The sequence below is a fragment of the Equus quagga genome, unplaced genomic scaffold, assembly GCF_021613505.1.
Source record: "Equus quagga isolate Etosha38 unplaced genomic scaffold, UCLA_HA_Equagga_1.0 206372_RagTag, whole genome shotgun sequence".
NCBI classification, from domain to species: Eukaryota; Metazoa; Chordata; class Mammalia; order Perissodactyla; family Equidae; genus Equus; species Equus quagga.
The window spans coordinates 428-24,181 of NW_025798853.1; the positions used below are offsets into that span (position 1 = coordinate 428).

The following is a 23,754-nucleotide window of genomic DNA, read 5'->3' on the forward strand; positions in this document are numbered from 1 at the left end:
CTATTATTAATATTCTGAAATATTAATGTGATAAAACCTTAACTTCTTGAAAAAATGATACTTCCTCTTGCATTAAATTTTTTACCATCTTGGACTTTTTTCACTTTTCATATCTCACATTTATAATCACGTTTATGCCATTGTGTTATGAGTTATATAGTGAAGAAGATGTTTTCACAATTTGTTATAGTGTCTAATACATAATAGTTGCTCAATAAACAAATTTTGAACAAATGCCTTTGAACTTCTTAAATTAAGGATGTAATCTGAGAGAAAAAGAATGAAAAGAAGAATAATTCTGCTCAATCAGAAATAAATACTGAATGAAAAATGATAATTATTTACAAGTCTGGTTTAAAAGAAAATCTAGGAGTCATGGGGAGACAACAGAATTAAGTTAGCTTTGGCTGCAGATAAGTTCTCACATAGCTTCTTTTTGTTTTTCTCATTTCAGTTGACTTTTATTGGCACACAGCTATGCGTATCTTTAGGCTTTTTATATCTGTGGTATAGCATACTTTGCAGAAAAACAAGTTTTTAGCCTATCAGATTTGTTTTATCAGGTTTTTAAAAACGTTCCACATTCAGATAATTTTTTTTTATCTTTTGATACCTGGGAATGGCTTTATACAGTTCTGTTTTAAAGGCATTACGCTTAACAAAAGAAAGATTATAAGAAGCTGTAATTTAGAGTCTTTGGGCAAACTACAAGTTATCATGATTCATTTTAATTTACATGTAAACATGTAAAGGAGGTGTCACAGAAATATAAAAAATATCAAGTCAATTATTTAATAGCATTATTGCTTTTTATTATTGATGATTCTGCCTGAAACTATATGGTTGCTAGAATAACTTTTTATTTTTAATTTTTTTAGGAATATTTTGAAAAGAAAAGGTTAAAATCAAAAATGAAATTACGGGGAGTTTTATCACCTGTCAAGAATTCTGCTGTCAGTTTAGACCTCCTTAACCTGTATATGGTAAATCAGATATCTTGCCAGAAGAAAAGACCTGGTAAGTCAGCCTCTCCAGTAACATTTTGTTTTGAATCTGATGTGATCATAATGTTTAGTTTTCCAATAATTTTGTAATTTTAGAACTCAAAGGATGTGGAAAGTAATTTTAAAACTTGATTGCCCTCTTAAATTAGAAGCTTTGTTAGTCTCTGCTTAAAATGTTTTATTGTTTAATCCATTTATTTTTTTTTAGGTGGTGTGTTATATAAAATTAATTTTATAAGGTATGGTTAAACTTATAGCGTTGTTTCAATTATTATGTTATTTTGTCTAGGCAGATAGTTACCAAAGTTTGGCTAAAGAGCAGGGAATAAATATCTTTACTGTCTTATCCTATTTGGAGAATTTGTTTGAAAGGAAGAGCTGAACAAGTTTTTGCCTCAATGATTAGTTTCCTATCTCATAACTTGAATTTCTTAGACATTCTTGGGATGTTAACTATAGTAGTCTAATACTTCAAAATAAAGTTCATTTTGGCCTGCACTTTGATTCTTCAAGTAAATAAAAAGTTTAATCAGAGTATTTTTTTCTCTCTCAAGGAAACTTGTGTCTGATATTTAATTTTTAAAACAAGTGCTAAAATGAGAGCTTAAGAACTGAGTTCATAAAAAAGGGATTGAAATTGATCACAGTATTGTTAGTGTCTCCTCTTTTCCTTTCTGTGCTATTTTTGTTTCTCCACAGATGACAGTTGTCACAAGTAAATGTAGTCACACTTTAGTAGAAGTAAATACATTATTAATAAACTTTAGGAATAAAAGTTTCTGTTGTAAATATATTTGCTATATTTAGTTCTTTTTCTTCATTTGTGTAATAGTGTTATCAGCTATTGTCACCATGTCTTACATTAGATCCTCGGATCTTATTCATCATTTTGCTGAAAGTTAGTACCCTTTTCCCAACCTTTCCCTATCCCCCAGTCGCCAGATCCTGGCAACCACTTTTCGATTCTCTGTTTCTATGAGTTTGACTTTTTTTTTTTTTAGATTCCACATGTAAGTGATACCATGCAGTATTTGTCTTTCTCAGTCTGGCTTATTTCACTTAGCATAATGCCTTCTAGCTCCGTCCATGTTGTCACACATGGCAGGATTTCATTCTTTCTCATGGCTCAGGAATATTCCATTGTATATATACACACACACACATATACACACCACACCATCTTTATCCATTCATCCATTGATGGACGCTGAGGTTGTTTCCATATTTTGGCTCTGTGAATTATGCTGCTGTGAACTTGGGAGTGCAGATATCTCTTTGAGATCTTGTTTTCATTTTATTTGGATATATACCCAGAAGTGGGATTGCTGAATCATATGATAGTTCTATTTTTAATTTTTTGAGGAACCTCTATATTGTTCTCCATAGAGCTTGCCCCAATTTACATTCCCATCAACCATGCACAAGGGTTCCCTTTTGTCCACATCCTTGCAAACACTTCTTACCTCTTGTCTTTTTTTTTTTACTTTTTGTGAGGAAGATTGGCCCTCAGCTAATATCTCTTGCCAATCTTCTTCTTTTTCTTTCTTTCTCTCCCCAAAGCCCCAGTACATAGTTGTATATCCTAGTTGCAGGTCATTCTAGTTTTTCTATGTTGGATGCTGCCACAGCATGGCTAGATGAGCAGTATATAGCTCTGTGCACAGGGTCTGGACTGGCGGACCCTGGGCCACTGAACTGGAGCACACAAACAACTATTCGGCCACGTGGTCAGCCCCCTCTCTTGTCTTTTCGATGATAGTCATTCTAACAGGTGTGAGGTGATATCTCATTGTGGTTTTGAATGCATTCCCCTGAGGATTAGTGATGTTGAACACCTTTTCATGTACCTGTTGCTCAGTTGTATGTCGTCTTTGGAAAAATGTCTGTTCAGAGGGTCCTCTGCTCATTTTTTAATCGATTGTTGTTTTTTGATATTGAGTTGTATGAGCACTTTATGTATTTTGAATATTAATCCCTTATCAGACAATATGATTTGCAAGTATTTTCTCCCATTCTTTAGATTGCATTTTCATTTTGTTGGTGGTTTCCTTTGCTATACAGAAGCTTTTTGGTTTGATGTAGGACCAGTTGTTTATTTTTGCTTTTATTCCTTTTACTTTTGGTGTCAAATCCAGAAAATCATGAAGACTGATGTCACGGAGCTTATTCCTTATGTTTTCTTCTAGGAGTTTTATGGTTTCAGGTCTTGTATTTAAGTCTTTAATCCATTTTGAGTTGACTTTTGTGTATGGTGTAAGATAGGGTTCCAGTTTAATTCTTTTACATGTGGCTGTCCAGTGATGTATTTAACTTTATATATTTCCTTTCTCCCTCACTCTGTTTTCATTCATACGTTGAACATATGTTTTTTGAGTACTTACCCTAAGTATTGTATTGGATTCTGGAAGTAGAACAGAAAATAACAGGGGCAGGACATGCTGCTCTACGGGAGGAAGAGAATTCCTCTATCTCTTATAGGTTCTTCTGGCTGGGCTATGAATTAAATTGACATGAGACAGAATAAAAGGAGAAAATCAAACAAAGCTTTGTAACATGTATACATGGGAAAAATCCAGGAAAACTGGTTAACTCCCAGACTGGCTAAGGTTGTCATCTTAAATTCCGTCTTTGGCTAAAGACAAAGGAGCATGTTGGGGGTGGGAGGGAGTCAGTTATGGGAGATTACCAGAAAAGGACAGTAAACAAGAGAAAGGTTATTATGCGGATTTAAGTCCTTGCCTTCTGCCTTGATAGGAGTTTCTGGACATAAGGACATCCCCCCCTCTTCCTGGTACAGAGAGGGAGTTACCTTTACAAATGGAGATTTCCCTTACAAATGTAAATGTGTTTTACAGAGGGTAGCTTCTACTTTTCAGAGCTTCTCGCCTGTCTGCAGTTTCTTAAAAGTAATCGGCCCCAAATAATCCTCATGCCAAAGAGACACATTTTGGGGTGGCCAATTCTGATCCCCCACACTACCAAAAAATAAGGCACCTTGGCATATTGAATATTTTGAGCTGAGGAATTTGAGGAAGCAGCATGTGCAGGAAGGATTTTCATGTGAGAGGTGCCCTCGCTATACCCCAAGAAAAGGAACGTTGTTATCTCCAACGCAGAGGGAACACCGAGAGGAATCTAATGAACAGACCTTGCTGTTTCCCTCAGTTTACTACACTTAGCTGATACCCCTTTTTGTCCTGTCACATTTCCCCAGGACTTTCCGCTCTTCATCAAACCTAGCTTAAAAATGCTCAGGTTTAACCACTTTGGGTCTTCATTTCCTTGCAAAGTTTTCCACATAAAACTTATATTAAATAAATTTGTATGCTTTTTCTCTTGTTAATCTGTCTTTTGTTACAGGCCCCCAGCTGATAATTTAGAAGGGTAGAGAGAAAAGATTTTTCCTCCTCTACCAAAGCAAGATTTTATTAGTTAGGACTCATGACTGCAAATTACAGAAACTTAAAAAATATATATTTACTTACTTAATGTTGTGGACTGAATGTTTGTGTGCCCCCAAAATTCATATGTTGATGTGATATTAGGAGGTTGGGCCTTTGGGAGGTGATTGGGTCAGGAGAGTGGACCCTGATGAATGGAATTAGTGCCCTTGTAAAAGAGACCCCAGAGAGTTCTCTCACCTCTACCACTGTGTGAAGACACAGGGAGAAGACAGCTGTCTGTGAACCAGGAAGCGAGCCCTCACCAGACAGTGAATCTGCCAGCACTTTGATCTTGGACTGCCCAGCCTCCAAACTGAGAAATAAATTTCTATTTTGTATAGTTCACCCAGGCTATGGTAGTCCGTTATAGCAGCCTGAATGGACTAAGACACTTAAAGGAAGGGTAGTGGTGCATCTGGGCCTCAGAGACTGCTTGAGTCAGGAAATTGAATACTACCAAGATTCTTTTTCACTTCAGATACTAGTTTTATTCTCTCAGACTGTCTTCATCAATGAAGCTTAAAATGTGACATTAAAAAACTAACATTGACAACTAGAAGCTATGTACCAGGGGGCTTTGGGGAGAAAAAGGAAAAATAAAATCCAAAAAAACCCACTATGAACTAACATTGCTCATCTCTCCAATTTCACCACCAGGGAAATACTGAGAACTGCTTCTCTGATTCTGAATTTTTTAATTCCGCTGGAAGGATGTTGCCTTGCTCTGCTGGTGTCAGGTCTCAGCGCTGGAACAATTACTTATAACCAGAGGGGTGTAATGCCATTATTGAGTGGCAGGTGGTTGCCACTAAACCAATTATTTTTTCCAGGGAAGCAGGGTTATATAAGAAGATAGAAGCTCTCCACTACAACTCTGTAGTTTGTGTATGTGTAAAAAGCATTTCCTGGAAAAGGATCATAATTAAAAGTACTAAGCGGTCAAAATAGTTATATCGTCTATAAGGAGAGACAAGGCTGCTGCATCTAAAGTTTAAGAATCTAGTGAGGGAGATAGAGTTAATCAAGTACAGTAAACTATGGTAAGTGCTATAATAGAGAACATGTGTAGTGCTGTGGGAATGTGTAATATAGCAACTGATACAGTCTAGGGGTTAGGGAAGTTTTGAAGGAATCAAAAAATAAAGCAAAATTTGTAGGGCCCCTTTCATGAGGAGAATGTAAGATGATGAAGAAAAAGATGATTTGAATTATCTGTGATAGTTGCTAGTACTGTAATGTCTTCTATCATGTATAGAATATAGGTGGTTTTAGTAAATATCTAAGATGTACATTTACTTAATGACCATGGTATATCAAACAATGCTTTTAAAAGATTTTATTATTCATTCTTAATTTTTAATTGCAACTTTTTCATTATAGAAACTGTGAGAAAACCGATCCATGTGAATATGAATAGAGACATAAAAATGCCCCTGAGAAAACATGATTTAGAACTTCCAATGTCGCCTCATCTTGTCCCGTCTAACCTCTGCATTGATGATATGGAAAACAAGTAGGTTTTAGCTAGGTTGTATATTATTAGGTATTTGAAAGAGTCATTATCAACTCTGTTTTATTCGTTGGAAAATGTATAAAGGGATTATCCTAGCTCCAGTTTTTGTTTGTTTGACTGTTAGCAGTATTATTAAACTATTAAGACCTTTGTCAATGAACTAATATCCATGCTAAGTGTTTTTTGGATGCATAGTTTGACTTTCCTTATCATAAAAATCTCTCTCTAGTAATAATATAATTTTTATAAAACACAATAATATTATAACCCTGGAATGATTTACTTAAGAGTTCCGTATGTTTTCATATTTGTATAGAACAGTATGAATTTTAAATATTTATAAAAGATAACCAATTTTATTGCCACCTATGTGTTTAACTGTTACATTTTCTTTTCATTAGTTTACACTATCAAAGACAAGGCAGCAAGGAAGAACTTGGCCCAGTTAAGGTGAGAGTTAAACAAAAATTTTTTTAAGTTATTTTAACAATTGTGACATGCCACTGTTACCCAACCAGGTTCATTTTTGCCCGCCGCCCAGAAAGCCAAACACTGAGATGACGAGATAGCAGCAGAGAGAGGGTTTACTCACAAGGTAGCCATGTGAGGAAGCGAGCTCATGAGCCTGAAATTTGCTTCCCCTAAAACAGAGACTCAGGGATATATATGGGCCGGGGTCAACGTGGTCTGAAATGTGGAGAGAGGTGATTGGAGGTGAGGAGAGGTGAGGTAATGATGATCTGCACAAGCGTAGTCAGACTTCATGCCTCTTCATAGGACCCATGTTCACAAAATGGCGACATCAGCATGATCTGAGGGTAGAGTTTTTAGCCTCTTCAAGTTAAAAGGTCACCTGTCGGACATCTCCGTGGGCCCAGTTGATGAGTTGGTGGTCTCAACTGGCCTGAAGTGGACAAGGAGTTCCAATTCCTGAAAAACAGCTCACACACGCATTACCATGGTGATCCAGGCACCAGGAAGATGTTACCTATAGGAGCCTAGCAGGAGTCAGCATATTGCCTAAACAGCACAATTAACAATGAGTGGGTTAAACAGCTAAAAGCTATAATCAGTAATTGCAAAAGGGAAAAAAACTTTAATTCCTAGCTACTTAATCATCAGTGGCTCACTTTCTGCCAGTTTCACCATCAAGTGATATAAATTTTTTGAGAATCAGAGAAAATTAATTATCCTTTAAAAAAATTTTTAGTCTTTAAAATTGTTCTTTTAGAAGTTTTTAATGTAAGAAACCTATACCTTAAGAATATTTTAACGATTGCTTATGAGAAACCCTTTGGAGTTCTGGTAATGTAGACTAGGCCTTTGTGTGCAAAGCCTTTGATTCTGCCTGTCACTGAAGAGCTGCAAAGGATAATTCATTTGGGGAGTTCTCCTTTGGGTTCATGTGATCATTGAGCGATTCATGTTTTCAAACGTGGTGACCTGACTGTTTATTTTATATCAAATTGTGATTTTCAATATTCATGTTGATCCCAAGATTATTTTTCTTTCAAAGTATATTTCAAATAATTATTTTTTAGCAAATAAGACTTTAATCAATTAGAAAACACATAGATTGTGATTAAAGCTTGAAATGTGAAAGTCCAATGCCATATTATTAATTATTCTTTCCTTTGAATAGCCAAAGTTAAGCTACGTCAGAAAGATAATGGCAGTGATACTAAAATCTCTTGGAAATCTTTCACCTGAATTGTAGATAAATGAAACTTAGATTTCCTGTCATTAGGAGATGACATGCAGGAATGGAGCTTGAGGGTAGAGGGGACCATCGGTGAGAAAGGCAGATGGAAAGGAGCTCTTAAGTATAATCTTAGTTGATAACCTCTCTTGTCTTAGTAAGGACTGTCAGTTACTGATGACTTGCCTTTACTTGGGACTTTTTCTCTAACTCGTGACCTTTTTCACTTTTATTTTAACTTTCCTTGTCTCTAGTTTATATATTTTGGCAAATCAAATGATTGTATCTTCTTTCCTATAGTCCTCACAAGTCATGGACTCATATACAATGTTCGAACCTCAATTGAGCAGAATAGAAAACTGCAGCTTCACACCACCATCTTTGTCAGCAGAATTAGCTTCTAACAGAGATATTACAAGACAAAATTTTATTCCCAGAATAGTGCCTAGTCCTCAGAAAGTTGCATATGAAAAAAAAGCAGAATGAACAGGTACCTTTCTTTTTTTAAATAAAAGTCTTTATTGAGTTAGATAGGTTACAATCTTGTGAAATTTCATTTGTACATTATTGTTTGTCAGTTGTGTTGTAGGTGCACCCCTTCACCCTTTGTGCCCAACCCCCACCCCATCTTTCCCCTGGTAGCCACTAATCTGTTCTCTTTGTCTACATTTTTAAATTCCTCATATGAGAGGAGTCATACAGAAATTGCCCTCCTCTATCTGGCTTATTTCACTTAACATAATTCCCTCAAGGTCCATCCATGTTGTTGCAAATGGGACGATTTTGTTCTTTTCTATGGCTGAGTAGTATTCCATTGTATATATATACCACATCTTCTTTATCCAGTCATCTGTTGATGGGCACTTAGGTTGCTTCCACATCTTGGCTATTGTAAATAATGCTGCAGTGGACTCTGGGGTGCATGGGACTTTTGGAATTGCTGACTTCAAGCTCTTTGGATAGATACCCAGTAGTGGGATGGCTGAGTCATAAGGTGTTTCTATTTTTAATTTTTTGAGGAATATCCGTACTGTTTTCCATAGTGGCTGCACCAGTTTGCATTCCCACCAGCAGTGTATGAGGGTTCCTTTTTCTCCACAACCTCTCCAACATTTGTTACTATTTGTTTTAGTTATTTGTGTCATTCTAATGGGTGTAAGGTGATAGCTTAGTGTAGTTTTGATTTGCATTTCCCTGATGATCAGCGATGATGAACTTCTTTTCATGTGTCTATTTGGCCATCCGTATATCTTCTTTGGAGAAATGTCTGTTCATGTCTCCTGCCCATTTTTTGATCGGGTTGTTTGATTTTTTTTTGTTGTTGAGTTGTGTGAGTTCTTTATATATTATGGATATTAAGCCTTTGTCAGATATAGGACTTGCAAATATTTTTTCCCAGTTAGTGGGTTGGTTGTTTGTGAACAGGTCCCTTTCAATCACTAGTTCTTAGCATTTTATATTTTTGTGATATGCTCTTTTTTTCTTTTTATGGATTGAAAAAATATTAGTTGTGGGTTGCTATAGATATAGCCAAATTAGGAGAGAAATTAAGTATAATAATTCTTCTTAGGTCAAAAACTTAATTCTCTGGGCTGTAGAAGATTATGAATCCCAAAACTGGAATGTTCTTTAAAAGTCTTTGAAATCATCATCTTTTTATAAAATTATTGATAGTAAAATTGACCATAGTTCAATGTGTTATGTAATACTTGATTGTAATCACAGTAAAGGAGTAGTTGGTGATGTCATGATGGCCCAGTATACATGATATGGAAAGGATCCTGTGAATAGCAGTACATAATCTCAGTGATGTCATAGTAATCTGTTAAAGTATAAGTTGTGATGGCTTGATTCTTTCTATGACTTGAAAGATAGCTGGTTATATGCACTTCCATCCAAGACTATGCACATATGTGTATATAGATAGAGATATTTAGTGCCAAAATGTTCAATTGTTGTAGTCTCTATAGTTAAAATTATAAAAACATCCACATTTTTGAAGTTTGAAATATATATGCCATAGAACATACCAAGAAATGATCTTTTACTAAGTTTACATAGAGTTAAAAAATATAAAATTATTAAAGGTTACTATACTAATATATAATGGTAGTGAGTAAAATGGTTATGTAAACGCTCTATCTTGTTAACAAGGTTAACAAGAATATTTAGTTTTGAATCTCTCCCATTTTTAGCATGAGGTGGTTTTATGTCATATTTGTGTACTATTTCTAAATTAATTTATAATTAGCAAATTTATAATAATTTATATATTGTAGTTATATATTACAGTATTATAGTTATATACAATATGTAATGATATTCAATTTTATTGAAGTATGTTTTCTGCTTTTCAGAGAAGGCAAAATGAAGTATTGTGCTAGGCTTATTAATTTAAGGACCCAATAATTTTTTGTTGTTGCTTTGGTGAGGAAGATTGGCCCTGAGCCAACATCTGTTGCCAGTCTTCCTCATTTTGTTTGAGGAATATTGTTGCTGAGCTAACACCTGTGGCCCTCTTCCTCCATTTTGTATATGGGTTGCTGCCACAGCATGGTTTGTTGAGTGGTATGTAGGTCTGTGCCCAGGATCTGAACCAGTGAACCCTGGGCCGCCGAAGCATAGTGTGGGAACTTAACCACTATGCCACTGGGCTGGCCCCCCAATAATTTTCGAGTGATGCAATGAAAAACATTCAGTTACCCGTTCCATTTGTATTTTATAAGACTAAAACTTGCATCCTACATCAGCTTTAACTCATCCTTGCTTTGTTAAATAGTTTATAGGATAGAATGAGACCCTGTGTAATCTATACTTGAATAATCTTCTACTTAGAGACTGCAGGTTAGTAATTGTCTCCAAAGGGGTAAATAATGTTGTACTTCATATGGCAGAAGAGAGAAAAGAGAAGCTAACGTCCCTGGTAAGGTGTGGTGTCACATTGTGAAGTATTAGGGAATTTATTTATTTGGATATATATTTGGAGAGATTTCAGGAAAATTAAAATGAGACTATAAATTACATAAGAAAATGAGTTGAAAAACAGGTTAGAATAAAAAGTGGTCTGGGGCTTACTAGTCCCTGGAGAAGTAGTATTGAGCCAATATATAATATTCTCTTCTGTTTTGATTTGGTTGTGTGTTTCTCGCTTCAAGGGATGACATTGTCCCTGCACCATTGACACTGTCTCTCTGAGGCTGAGATGAGATGTGTTATCAGACTTTATTTTCAGCTTTTGTTGATTTTAGACCTTTTTTTAAAAAAAGACTTTTAGTATCTCTTTTTGCCTGCACGTCTTTTTTTTTCTGACTCTTTCTGTCATTGCTTGTCTTTGGACGTCTCGTTTCTGTGTTTCATGGCTTATACATAAAATATACTACAGATATGCATTATTATTGCTGGATAGATTAGTGTTGGGCCATTATAATATCTTTATATGGTACCTTCCTCATTAACAAATGGGTTATCACATCTGCTTTTCACAAGAGTCTGTCCATACTTTCCCCGTTTTGCACTCAGTGGTAGCGATATTCAGAAAGATTAAAGTAGCAGAGGCTGGCCCTGTGGCCAAGTGGTTAAGTTCACGCGCTCCACTACGGCGGCCCAGGGTTTTGCCGGTTCGAATCCTGGACGTGGACATGGCACAGCTCGTCAGGCCATGCTAAGTCGGTGTCCCACATGCCACAACTAGAAGGACCCACAACTAAAAATACACAACTATGTACCGGCAGGTTTTGGAGAGAAAGAAGAAAGATAAAATCTTTTTTTAAAAAAAAGATTAAAGTAGCAGTCTAAAATTACTTAGTAAATGGAGGAACTGAGATAAGTACAGTTGTTTCCTTGGGAGAAATCATTATTTTCTGTCAGCGATATTTAACTTTTATTTACTCAAGATCTTGGTGTTCCAGGTCTTTTTATTTTTAATCTTTTTTTACCTCTGAGAAAATGGTTAGCTCACCATAGATCAACCCTGTTATTTTAGCAGTCATTCAAATACTGACACTGCTTTCATTATTAGAACAGTATTTATTTTATTGAAAACAAAATAAATTATTAGAACAGTATTTTATAACATTATTAGAACATTATTAGATTTTTTTATAACATTATTTTATAACATTATTTTATAACATTATTAGAACATATAATAACATTATTAGAACAGTATTTATTTTGTTTTCAATAAGGACACTCTTTCTTTTAGACTAAAAAATACATTTTTAAACTATAGATGTCTACTTAAGTGAGGTTTTACGGTAAATTATTTAAATTGTATATATGTACATTTACCCTTTTGGCAGGTTCTTCCTTTTTTTTTTTCAGCTCAGTAATGTTAATTATTCTAATTCCGTGATTTCCGAATTAAACAAAAATCAAGATGCTTTCAGTCCATCATATAAAACAGCACAATTTGGAACATTATTTGAAAGATTAAACAGGTAAGCAAAGATGTTGAAGGAAATAAAGAACCTGTAGCATGCTTTCTTTGAGTTATTAATTTGATTTTACTGGACAAAAGTATTTTTAGTTAGAAACGTAAACAGACCTAAGTAAAACTTCTAAGGAAAACAAAAACACTGTAAGTAAAATGTAGCATTTAATTAAAGTAGTTATAAGTAACGATTTTCTGATGTACATATCTACCTTTCATTTATTTATTTTAAAAAATATTTTGGGCCAAGGTGCTTTGCATCTGTTTTATAATCCCTGTTTTATGAATTACTACTTTCTTTTTCTTTATCATAAACATAATAATATTTTTTTCATATTTATGGTAGTTGATCAGTGCCCCATTTTTATTTTCTAGGTGTCTGTATTTAAACTCTGGTTTGTTGTTTTAAAAGACATTAAACTTGTAAAACCAGTTTGAATCACTCTTGGTAATCATGATGAGAAACTTTGACTCTGTAATTCTGTCTCAGTCTTCCTCATTTTAGTAAATGGCACCACTATTCACTCAGTTGCTTAAGCTAAAAAAAAGTTGTACCTGATTCCTTCCTTTCCTTCAACTCCCAATATCTGTTTCACAAAGTATTGTCAATTCTGTATTCTAATAAACTTTAAAGTTATCTACTCATGTCTCCATCTCTACAGGTTCCATTTCAGTCTAAGCCACCACTGCCTCTTGCCTAGAATTGTAATAGCCATATAACAGTTCTTTTTGTTTCCTCTTTGTCCTTAGGTCTATTTTTTTTCACACTTTATTAATGTATAATCAACATACCATAAACTGAACTTATCTAAAATGTGCACTTTGGTAAGTTGTGACATATGTCAAAAATAATGACCATTCATCATCCCCAGTAGTTTCTTTGGGCACCTTTGTAATCCCTTCCTCTGGCTACTTTACATCCCTTACTCCCATCCCAAGGCAACTGCTGATCTGCTTTCTATCACTGTTGATTAGTTTGTATTTTCTAGAATTTTATATAAATTGCATTAATACAGTATGTTCTCCTTGTTTTGGTCTAGCTTCTTTGACCTAGCATAATTTGAGATTCATCTATGTCGTTGGTTGTGTATATCAATGGTTCATTCCTTTTTATTGCTGAGTAGTATTCCATTGTATGACCATAGCACAGTTTATTCATCTGTTGATGACCATTTGGCTTTTTTCTCCAAGTTTTGGCTATTCCAAATAAAGCTGCTATGAAAGTTCATATAGAAGTCTTTGTTTAGACATATGCTTTCATTTCTCTTGGGGAAATATCTACGAGTGGAATGGCTGGGTCCTATGGTAGGTATATGATTAAATTTTTAAGAAACTGACAAACTGTTTTCTAAAGTGATTTGTACCATTTTACATCGCATCAGCAGTGTATGAGAGTTCCAGTTGCAGCATACCTTTGACAACACTTGGTAAAGTCAGTCTTTTAAAATATATGCCATTCTAGTCAATATGTAATAGTATCTTACTTTGGTTTTAATTTTGCATTTCCCTAATGACTAATGATGTTGGCATCTTTTCATGTGCTTATCAGCCATTTGTGTATCTTTGGTGAAATGCTTACCTTTTTCCTTTCCTTAGTGGTGTCTTTTTGAAGTAAAAAAGGTTTTAATTTTGATGAAATACAGTTTATTAATTTTTTCATTTAGAAATTGTTTGTGTGTTGTCATAGCTAACAAGTCTTTGACTAAGCCAGGGCCATGAAGATTTTTTCCTATGATTTTTTCTGTCTTGTAGTTTTAGATCTTACATTTAGGTCTATGATCTGTTTTGAGTTAACTCTTATGTATTGTGTGAGGTAAGGGTCTAAATTCACCATTTGCATTTGTGGAAAGGAAATAATATCTTTTCCCCACTGAATTGCTTTGGTACTTTTGTTGAAAATCGATTGACCAAAAATGTAAGTTGTTTTTCTTTTCCCCTAGGAATCTCAGTTCTGTTCCATCGGTTAATTATGTCTATCTTTATGTCAGTGCCACACTGTCCTGATTGCTATAGCTTCACTGTATGTTTTGAAATTGAGAACTGTATTAGTCTTCCAGTTTGTTGTTCTTTTTTGAAAATGTTTTGGCTTTTCTTAGTCCTTTGCATTTCCATATAAATTTTAGCATCAACCTGTCAGTTTCTGGAAATAAAAAAAGCCTACTTGGATTTTGATAGGGATTGTATTGAATCTGTAGATCAATTTGGGGAAAATTGCCATCTTAACAATAGTGATTTTTCCAATCCATGAACATGAAATGTTTCTCCTATTCATTTTTTTTTGAATGTCGTAACAGCTTTATTCATAGTGGTCCCAAATTTGAACTAACCAAGATGTCCATTAAGAATAGAATATTATGGGGCTGGCCTGGTGGCATAGTGGTTAAGTTTGCATGCTCCACTTCGGTGGCCTAGGGTTTGCAAGTTTGGATCCCAGGTGCAGACCTAGCACCACTTGTCAAGCCGCACTGTGGTGGCATCCCACATAAAATAGAGGAAGATTGACATAGAGGTTAGCTCAGTGACAATCTTCCTCAAGCAAAAAGAGGAAGATAGGCAACAGATGTTAGCTCAGGGCCAGTCTCCCTCACACACACACAAAAGAATAGAATATTATATAATATTCATGCAGTGAAATAATACACAGAAATGAAAAAAAATAAACTGCTGATACATGCAGTAACAAGCATCTCCATGGAAGAATCTCAACACAAAAAGAGGACCATTGTGTAATTCCATTTATGTGGAGTTCAGAACCTGGCTGAATTAATGAATGGTGATAGCACTCAGAATGGTGGTTACTGTTGGGAGGTGTGGACTTGGAGGGGCATGAGAGAACCTTCCAGTGTGTTTGAAGAGTTTTATTTTTCCAGATTTATTGAGATATAATTGACAAATAAAAATTGTATATATTTAAGATGTTCAAGATGATGATTTCCTATACATATACATTGTGAAATGATTACCACAGTCAAGCTAATTAACACATTCATCACCTCAAATAGTTACCATTTTTGGGTATGTGATCAGACCACTTAAGATCTGCTCTATTAACAAATATGCAATTTACAAGTATACAATATAGTATTATTAACTATAGTCATCATATTGTACATTAGATCCCCAGAACTTACTCATCTTATAACTGGAAGTTTGTACCCTTTGACTAATATCTCATTTCCCCTACTCGCCAGCATCTGGCAACCACCATTCTATTCTCTGCTTCGAGTGTGACGTTTTAGATTCCATTATGGGTGAAATCATATAGTATTTGTCTTTCTGTGTCTGACTTATTTCACTTAGCATAATGTTCTCCCTCTTCATCTATGTTGTCACAAATGGCAAGATTTCCTTTTTTATGGCTGAACCATATTACATTGTGTTTGATCTTCTTTAATTTCTCTGAGTAATGGATTTTTTTTTTAAAGATTGGTACCTGAGCTAACAACTGTTGCCAATCCTTTTTTTTTTGTCCTGCTTTTTCTCCGCAAATCCCCCCAGTACACAGCTATATATTCTAGTTGTGGGTCCTTCTACTTGTAGCATGTGGGATACTGCCTCAATGTGGCCTGATGAGTGGTGCCATGTCCGCGTCCAGGATCCGAACCGGCAAAACCTTGGGCCGCTGAAGTGGAGCGTGTGAACTTAACCACTTGGCCACTGGGCTGGCCCCTCAGTAATGTATTGTAGTTTTCAATATATAAGCAGTGTGCTGCTTTTGTTAAATTTATTTCTAAGTATCTTATTCTTTTTATGCTGTTGTGAATTGAATTATTTTCTTAATTTCATTTTTGGATTGTTCATTGCTAGTGTATAGAAATACAATTAATTTTTGTATATTGATCTTGTATCCTTCAACTTTGCTGAGATCATTATTAGTTCTAGTAGTATTTTTGTGGATTCTTTAGGAGTTTCACCATACTGGATTATGTTGTCTATAAATAAAGGTGTTTTTATCTCTCCTTTTTCAATCTGGTTGCCTTTTACTTGTTTTTCTTGCCTGAGTGACTACAACCTCTAGTACAGTGTTGAATAGCAGTGACAAGAGTGGACATGCTTGCATTTTTCCCACTCTTAGGGAAAAAGCATTTAGCCTTCACTATTAAGTATGATATTAGCTGTAGGTTTTTTTGTAAGTGCCCTTTATCAGGTTGAGGAAAGTCCCTTCTATTCCTAGTTCATTGAACGTTTTTACCATGGATTTTGTCAAATGCTCTTTCTGTGTCCCTTGAGATTATCATCTAGTTTTTTCCTTTATTCTATTAACATGCAATATATTACCGTATTTTGAAGTATTAAACTACCTTGCACTCCTGGGTTAAAAGCTGCTTGGTCATTATATATAAACCTCTTCATGTAATGCTGGATTTGGTTTGCTAATATTTTGTTTATGATTTTTGCCTCCATATTCATTAGGAAAATTGGTCTGAATTTTTCTTTTCTTCTTATGTTTTTTGTCTGGCTTTCATATCAGAATAATACTGGCCTCATATAATAAAGTGTAAAGTGTTTGCTCTATTTAATAGAAGAATTTGTGGATTCTTTAGATGTTTTTGCATCAGGGCTATTCTTAGTGGGAAGGCTTTTTACTAATTTTTTTTACTTGTGTAAAGATCTATTCAGATTTTCTAATTTCTTCTTGAATCAGTTGTAGTAATATGTGTTTTTCTAGGAATTAATCCGCTTCATCTAAGTTGTATGATTTGTTAGCATAAGGTGATTTATAGCATTCCCTTGAAATCCTTTCAGTTTCTGTCAGGTTGGTGTTGATGTCCCTTTTTGAGTTCTACGTCTGTGTCTTTTCTCCTTTTTTTCTTGGTCAGTGTAGCTGAAGATTTGCTAATTTTATTGGTCTTTTTAAAGAACTAAGTTTAGGGTTTTATCAATTTTCTCTATTTTTCTGTTTTTCATTCCATTGATTTCTGCCCTAATGTTTATGATTTCCTTTTTCTGCTTGCTTTTGGCTTAGTTTGCCTGTCTTTTTTTAGGTTCTTAAAGTGCAAGCTTAACTTACTGATTTGATATATTTCTTCTCTCCTAATACAGGCATTAAAAGGTATAAATTTCCCTCTAAGCAGTGCTTAGAGGCCAACCAATGATTAGTTGGAGGTTGTGTTTAAGTACCTTCAGCTAACAAGGCTTCCTCCCTTGCACAAGACCTTACACTCAGCCAGGGATGAGTAGATACCTGTAGCTCTTTCTGGTCTCTCCTGAGTCTGCACTCAGCCTTACACATGTATGCAACCTTCCAGACCACCAGGAGGGTCTGGGAGTTTATCAAAGCCTCTTGTACCTTTTTGTTTTCTGGATCTCTCTATGAAATTTCTGGATGGTTTTTGCTTGCTCCAAATATCTCAGCCTCAGGCAGCTGCAATTTTGGGCTTCTTTGATAGTTTGCCACCAAGACAATGATTATTTTTGACAAATTCCCTGGGCATGAGTCTCCCACCTTCCCGACCCTCTCCAGACAAGCTCAGCCTTGGTAGGCTACCAGCCATGGAGTTGGGGGTGGAGGGATGGTGGCAGCCTAAGGCTAAAACTCCACAGGTTCCCACTGGTTCTACTAAGGTTGAGTAGTTTTTCTTGAAGTACTGCTTCACAGTTTATTGGATGCCATTGGTCACTCCCCATATTTGAGATGATTTTTTTGGTGAGTGTTATCTGGTTCTGTTACTGCTTTTAGGGCACAAGATTTGCCAGGTTTCTCAGTCTCTCATTCCAGAAGTCTGGCCCCACAATTGATTAATTTTGAATGTTAAACCAACCTTGTATTCCTAAGATAAACCCTACTTGGTCACAATGTGCTAACCTTGTTATGCATTCATTGGATTTGGTTTGCCAAAATTTTGTTAGGGATTTTTACATTAGTCTTCATGAGGGAGATTACTTTCTAGTAATATCTTGTAATATCTTAGTCTGGTTTTGATATCAGCCTAATGTTGGTGTCATGGAATGAGTTGAGAAGTATTCCCTCCTGTGTAATTTTCTGAAAGAGTTTGTGTAGGATTGGTACATTTCTTCCTTAAATGTCTGGTAGAGTTCATCAGTGAAGTCAGTTGGTATGAAGTTCTTTTTGTGGGAAGGTTTTTTTTTTTTACTATAATTTCCATTTTTTACTAGATAGAAGGCTAGTTGGATTATTATTTTTTTAGTGAGCTTTGGTAGTTTGTGTCATACAAAAAATGTATCCATTTTATCTATGTTGTAAAATTTATTGACTTAAAGTTATTCATAATATCTCCTTATTATGCGTATGAAATCTTTAACTTCTGTAGTGATGTCTTTTCTCCCATTACTAATATGGGTAAGTTGTTTCTTCTCCCCTTTTTCCCAGTGATTATTCTGATTAGAGACTTGCCAATTTTATTTATTTTCTCACAGAATCGTCTTTCAGTTTCACGTATTTCTTATTTTTGTTTTTATTTCATTGAATTCTGCTCTTATCTTTATTTCCTTTTGTCTGTTTACTTTGGATTTAATTTACTCCTTTTTTCCTGATTTCTTAAGGTGAAAGCTGAGGTCATTGACTTGAGACTATTTTTCTTTTCTAATGCACGTGTTTAGTGCTGTAAATTTTCCATAACTGCTGCTTTGCTGCATCCTACAAATTTTGATATGTTTTGTTTTATTTTCATTCAGTTAAAAAACTTTCTAATTTTCCTTTTGATTTCTTCTTCACTCCATGAGATATTTAGAAATTTGTTATTTGGTTCCGAAAATTCCCAAGACTTTTCTGTTATCTTTCTAAATTAATTCCATTGTGGACAGGGAACATCCTTTGTGTGATTTGAATCCTTTCAAATTTATTGAGACCTCTATTATGGTTATGAATATAGTTTACATTTAGTGCAACAATTGATATATGATTGGATTTGTCTGTTCTCTTGCAATTTATTTTTTATTTCTCCCATATAATCTTTGTTCCCTTTCCCTCTTTTCTGCCTTTATTTGATTTTAGTCTTTTTTATGACTTTATCCTTTTGTTGGCTTGTTATCTATAACTCTGTTTTGTTTTTCAGTGGTTTCTTTAGAATTTATTGTATATATTTTAATTTATCACAGACTATATTCTAGTTATGTTATACTACTTCAAGTATTGTGTAAGAACCCTGTAATGGTATGCTTCCATTTCTCCCCTCTGGCCTTTGTGGTGTTGTATCCATACATTCACTTATATAAATGTTATAAATCTAATAATATATTATTGTTCTTTTTGCTTTAAAGAGAGTTAAAAATTAAGAAAATATGTTTTTTATACTTAAGCACAAATTCATCATTTTTGATGGTCTTTGTTATTTTGTGTAGATCTAGATTTCCGTGTGGTGATATTTTCCTTATGTTTGAAAGACTTTTGTTAACATTTCTTATAGTGTGGGGCTGCTAGTAATTAATTCTTTCAGCTTCTATGTATTTGTAAGTTTTTATTCTTTTCTTTTTGAAAGATATCTTTTGACTTGCATTGTTTCCTACTAGAAGTTGCTGTCATTCTTATCTTAATATCTATATATCTAATATATAATTTTTCTCTGTTTCTAAGATTTTTCTATCATAGATTCTCCATGGTGGATTTTCTATCATAGATTTCTATCCATTGATTAGGATGTTCCTTTTCTTTTTATTTCTTGTCTTTGAGCTGCATTGAGCATCTTGGATCTGTGAACTTAGTTTTTATCGAATGTGGAAAATTCAGCCATTGATTTTTTGGATATTTTTTATTCCTCTCCTCTCTTCTTTGGGGACCTTAATAACATGTAAGTTAGTCCATTTGAAGTTGTGTCACAGTTTATTGATGCTCTGTTTATTTATTTTCATCTTTTTTTCTCTCATTGTTTCATTTTATATAGATTATATTGCTTTTTCTTCAGATTCTCTAGTTGTATCTTCTTTGGTGTCTAATCTCTATGTAAATCTGTTCAGTATATTTTTTATCTCTAGAAGTTTGTTTTAACTCTTCTTTATATCTTCCATGTTTCTATTCAACATCCTCAGTCTTTCGTCTATCTTTTTGGATGTAGGGAATATAGTTCTGATAACTCTTTTAATGTCCTTGTCTACGAATTCTATCATTTGTGTCATTTCTTGGTCTATTTCTAATAATTGATTTTTCTCTTCATTATGGGTTGTAACTTTCTACTTTTTTGCATTCCTGATAATTCTTTTTTAGATTGTATACATTATGAATTTCATCTTTTTGGTCTGGAAATTTTTGTATTCCTATAAATTTTCCTAAGGTTTTTCTGGGATTTTAGTTGCTTGGAAATAGTATGATCTTATTAAGGCTTGCTTTAAACTTTGTTAAACAGGACCAGATACACCTTCACTCTGTGGTTAATTTTGCCCCCTGCTAAGGCAATATCCTTCTTGTATTCTTAGATTTCCTTTGAATTAAGAGGTTTTCCACTCTAACTGGTGGAAGCACAAAATTTTCCCATTTCTGTTTGAGTTCCTGGAATTGTTCAATCTTCTCATCTTGGGTGTTGCTTTTCTCAGCCTTGGGTAATTACTTCATACGCATGTGCTGATCAGTACTTAGCTGAAGATTTGAGAACTTTCTGCAGACCTCTGGAGCCCTCTCTCTTTGAAGCACTCTCCTTCATGGTACTCTGCCCTGCATACTCTGTTCTCTGCTTTCTTCCTGACCTTCCAGTGCTCTTTCCTCAACAAAGGGAATCTGTGGGCTCCAACTGGATTTCCCCTCTCTGTTCTGTGGCTTGGATACTCTCTCCAAGCAATAAGCTAGGAGCAGTCATAGAATTCACCTTACTTGTTTTCTCTCTGTCAGGGATCGTTATCCTATTCTATCCAATGGCCCAAGTCTGAAAGCCATTGTCTCATACAGTTTGTCCAGTTTTATAATTCTGTCAGTCAATGAGGCTAAATCTTGTTTCTCTAACTTCATTTTGGCCAGATGGAAATCAGGATATTCGCATTCACCCAGCAGTCAGACTGATATTTTTTAAGGCAAAAAGCAAGTGAGTTTTACTTTTGTACTTAGCAATTTTCAATGTTTCTTATTGCTCTTTTCAAAAATAAAGCTCTACATGATCTGGGCCCTTTTGTACCTTTTAAGCCTTAGGCCGTAAGTTTTCTTTCACTGATTCTATTCTAGCTTTACTCCTTTTTGTTTCTCACATGTGCTGCAAATCTTGTATTTGTGTTTATTCCATCCCCCTACAGTATGCATACTCCTCTCTTTATATGTCTAATCATTCTGTATCTTTAGCTTATTTATCACTTCTTTGCTAGGAACTTTCCTGACCAGCTATCTGAAAAGGACCTCCAACACAAGTTGTTCCATCGTTTGATCTTGTAGCACCTATAAAGCTGCTGTAATTATCTTTTTTATTTGTTTATTTCTTTTATGCATTGTACTTATTAATGGTTAGTTATCTTATTTATTTGTTATTATCTTCCTTCACTAGAATATAAGCTGTATTATCTCCCTACCACATGGCAGGCATACATTAAATATCTATTTAATGCACATAAAAGGCTTATTTAGATAATGAATTTATCCATATTGTAGTCCATAAATGAATGAACTTTTATCTATAGGAAAAAGTGTTAAAGAAGTTGGATCGATTTATCTTAGTAAGGCTTTTATATTTTTAGCATCATTTCTCTCTGTCATCTTTACAAGTAGCAATCCTTCCCAACATTCAGTCCCCAACTCAAATGCCACCTACCTGATTTTTCTCAAGTAAAAGCATTTCTTTTATTTATTGTCGTAACACTGTAGAATAGCACTTATCACTTTCTAGTTTTTCTTTCCCCTTCCGGACTATTTCTTGTGAGCAATAACTGTGCATTATACATTTCTCTGTTCTCCAGATCTCTCAGTGAGTGATTCTTCTGAGTCAGAATGCTTAAAATGCTGTTTAAAAATGATTATTTACATTTGTAGTGCGCTTTCTAATTTATGAAGTGCTTTTACATTTATTTTCTCATTTAAAGTAATACAGTTTCTCTGGTGTGAATGGTGTATATTATCGTGTGCTATAGGTTATGCCTTTGATATCACAGAGTAACATTATTCTGCTCAAAACACCACTAAGAACCGTATTGAGAAGCAGTGTAGGATCACGGTCTATGAACATTCCTGGACAAAATCTCTCTCTCTCTTTAATGGCAAACTGAATTCTTTTCTCTCTCTGTCCCCAATACGTGGCATAGTGCCCAGAACACGGCAGGTGGACCTGCTCATTAGATGTTTAATGAATAACTTAAAAAATAAAATTGGAAATCAATCAGTTTTAGCAGTCTATGTTTCTTTTCTAAATTTCTTTGGTACCTCCAATCTCTGGAACAGCCCACCCCTAAGTAAATTTGTGGATAGTCAATGGCAACAAAATCCAGAGTATCTTGATTTTTTTTTTGTTGTTAGATTGGCACCTGAGCTAACATCTGTTGCCAATCTTTATTTATTTCTGTTTTTCTGCTTACCCCCAAAACCCCCCAGTACATAGTTGTATATTCTGGTTTTAGGTCCTTCTGCTTCTGCTATATGGGACGCCATGTCAGCATGGCTTAATGAGCAGTGTGCTAGGTCCACACCCAGGATCTGAACTGGTGAAACCCTGGGCTTCCGAAGTGGAACGTGTGAACTTAACCTCTCTGCCACAGGGCCAGCCCCAGAATATCTTGATTTTTAATTATTTCATATAATAGCTTTGATTCTTTTATACAAGTTAGACATAACTTAGAATTATGATTTATACATTAGAAGGGAACTTATAAGTTATCTAGGCTAACCTTTTCATCTAATTCATTTTATCTCTTGGCTTTATTACATATATATGCATTTGTATCTGTATTGCTCTCCCTTGGGAACTTCAGAGTTGTTTTTATATCCTTGTTAGGTTGAGAGATATCTGTTATAGTGTTCTGATAACTCTGATTTGATGTTTTAACACTGGGGATAATTTTTGCCTGCAGTGTGTTCAAAATATCTTTCTCTGATTAAACAGAGCAGCAGTTACATGCAGTGGTTGTCTAGGGTATTCACTAGACCTTATTACAGAAGACATGATATAGGTTGGTCATATTTTGTTAATATAACAGTGAATTGAACCACATCATACTTCATTTCAACACTTTTTTTTGTGTTGAAATACAAAACTAAGTGTAGATTATTTTCATACTCACTGAGGCACATTAGACAAATTTCCACCCAAAACAATATTATTTATTCAAATAAAAAACTGAAAACATAGTCCAGGTAAATGTTAGTAGCTACTCAGTGTGTTCTCTAAGAATTTAACTTTAAGTTTCTAAATGAAAATTTTCTATGCTTTTCTTGTTAAATATGTTTTTATTTATCTCAAAGTCCAGGAAATCGGAATTTCTTTACTGAAAGACCTGATATAGTTACAGGTGAAGATTGTGGAACCATGGATGAGAGAAGACAGTCAGACTTCATTATTGAAAAACAGTCAGTACAACATATTTTGGAAGAAAATAGGAAAGAGGTTTCAAATTTTCTTGAAGATGTGAACCAGCCAACACCCAGCCTTCTGTCAGAGAATTGTGACTCTTTTATTAGTGAAAATGTGATCAATTTATTAAACATAGATCAGTGGAGTATAAAGAAAACCTTTGACAAGTGTGGTTTTGACAGTATGGGAGATATTTGTGCAGTCACTAGTTCTGATAAAAACCATTCCACT

General features: G+C 34.7%; 1 protein-coding gene across 1 annotated transcript; it reads left to right on the forward strand.

The window, feature by feature from the left end:
- Nucleotides 1-884: 884 nt before the first annotated feature.
- LOC124233591 (uncharacterized protein C12orf40-like) lies at nucleotides 885-23,742 on the forward strand (the record flags this gene model as incomplete). Its single annotated transcript, XM_046650733.1, is given in 7 exon segments — nucleotides 885-1,017; nucleotides 5,828-5,960; nucleotides 6,362-6,410; nucleotides 7,960-8,130; nucleotides 8,132-8,149; nucleotides 11,983-12,098; nucleotides 23,415-23,742. Coding segments are annotated over 7 exon segments (948 nt in total), but the record flags the coding sequence as incomplete, so codon positions are not given.
- Nucleotides 23,743-23,754: the final 12 nt, after the last annotated feature.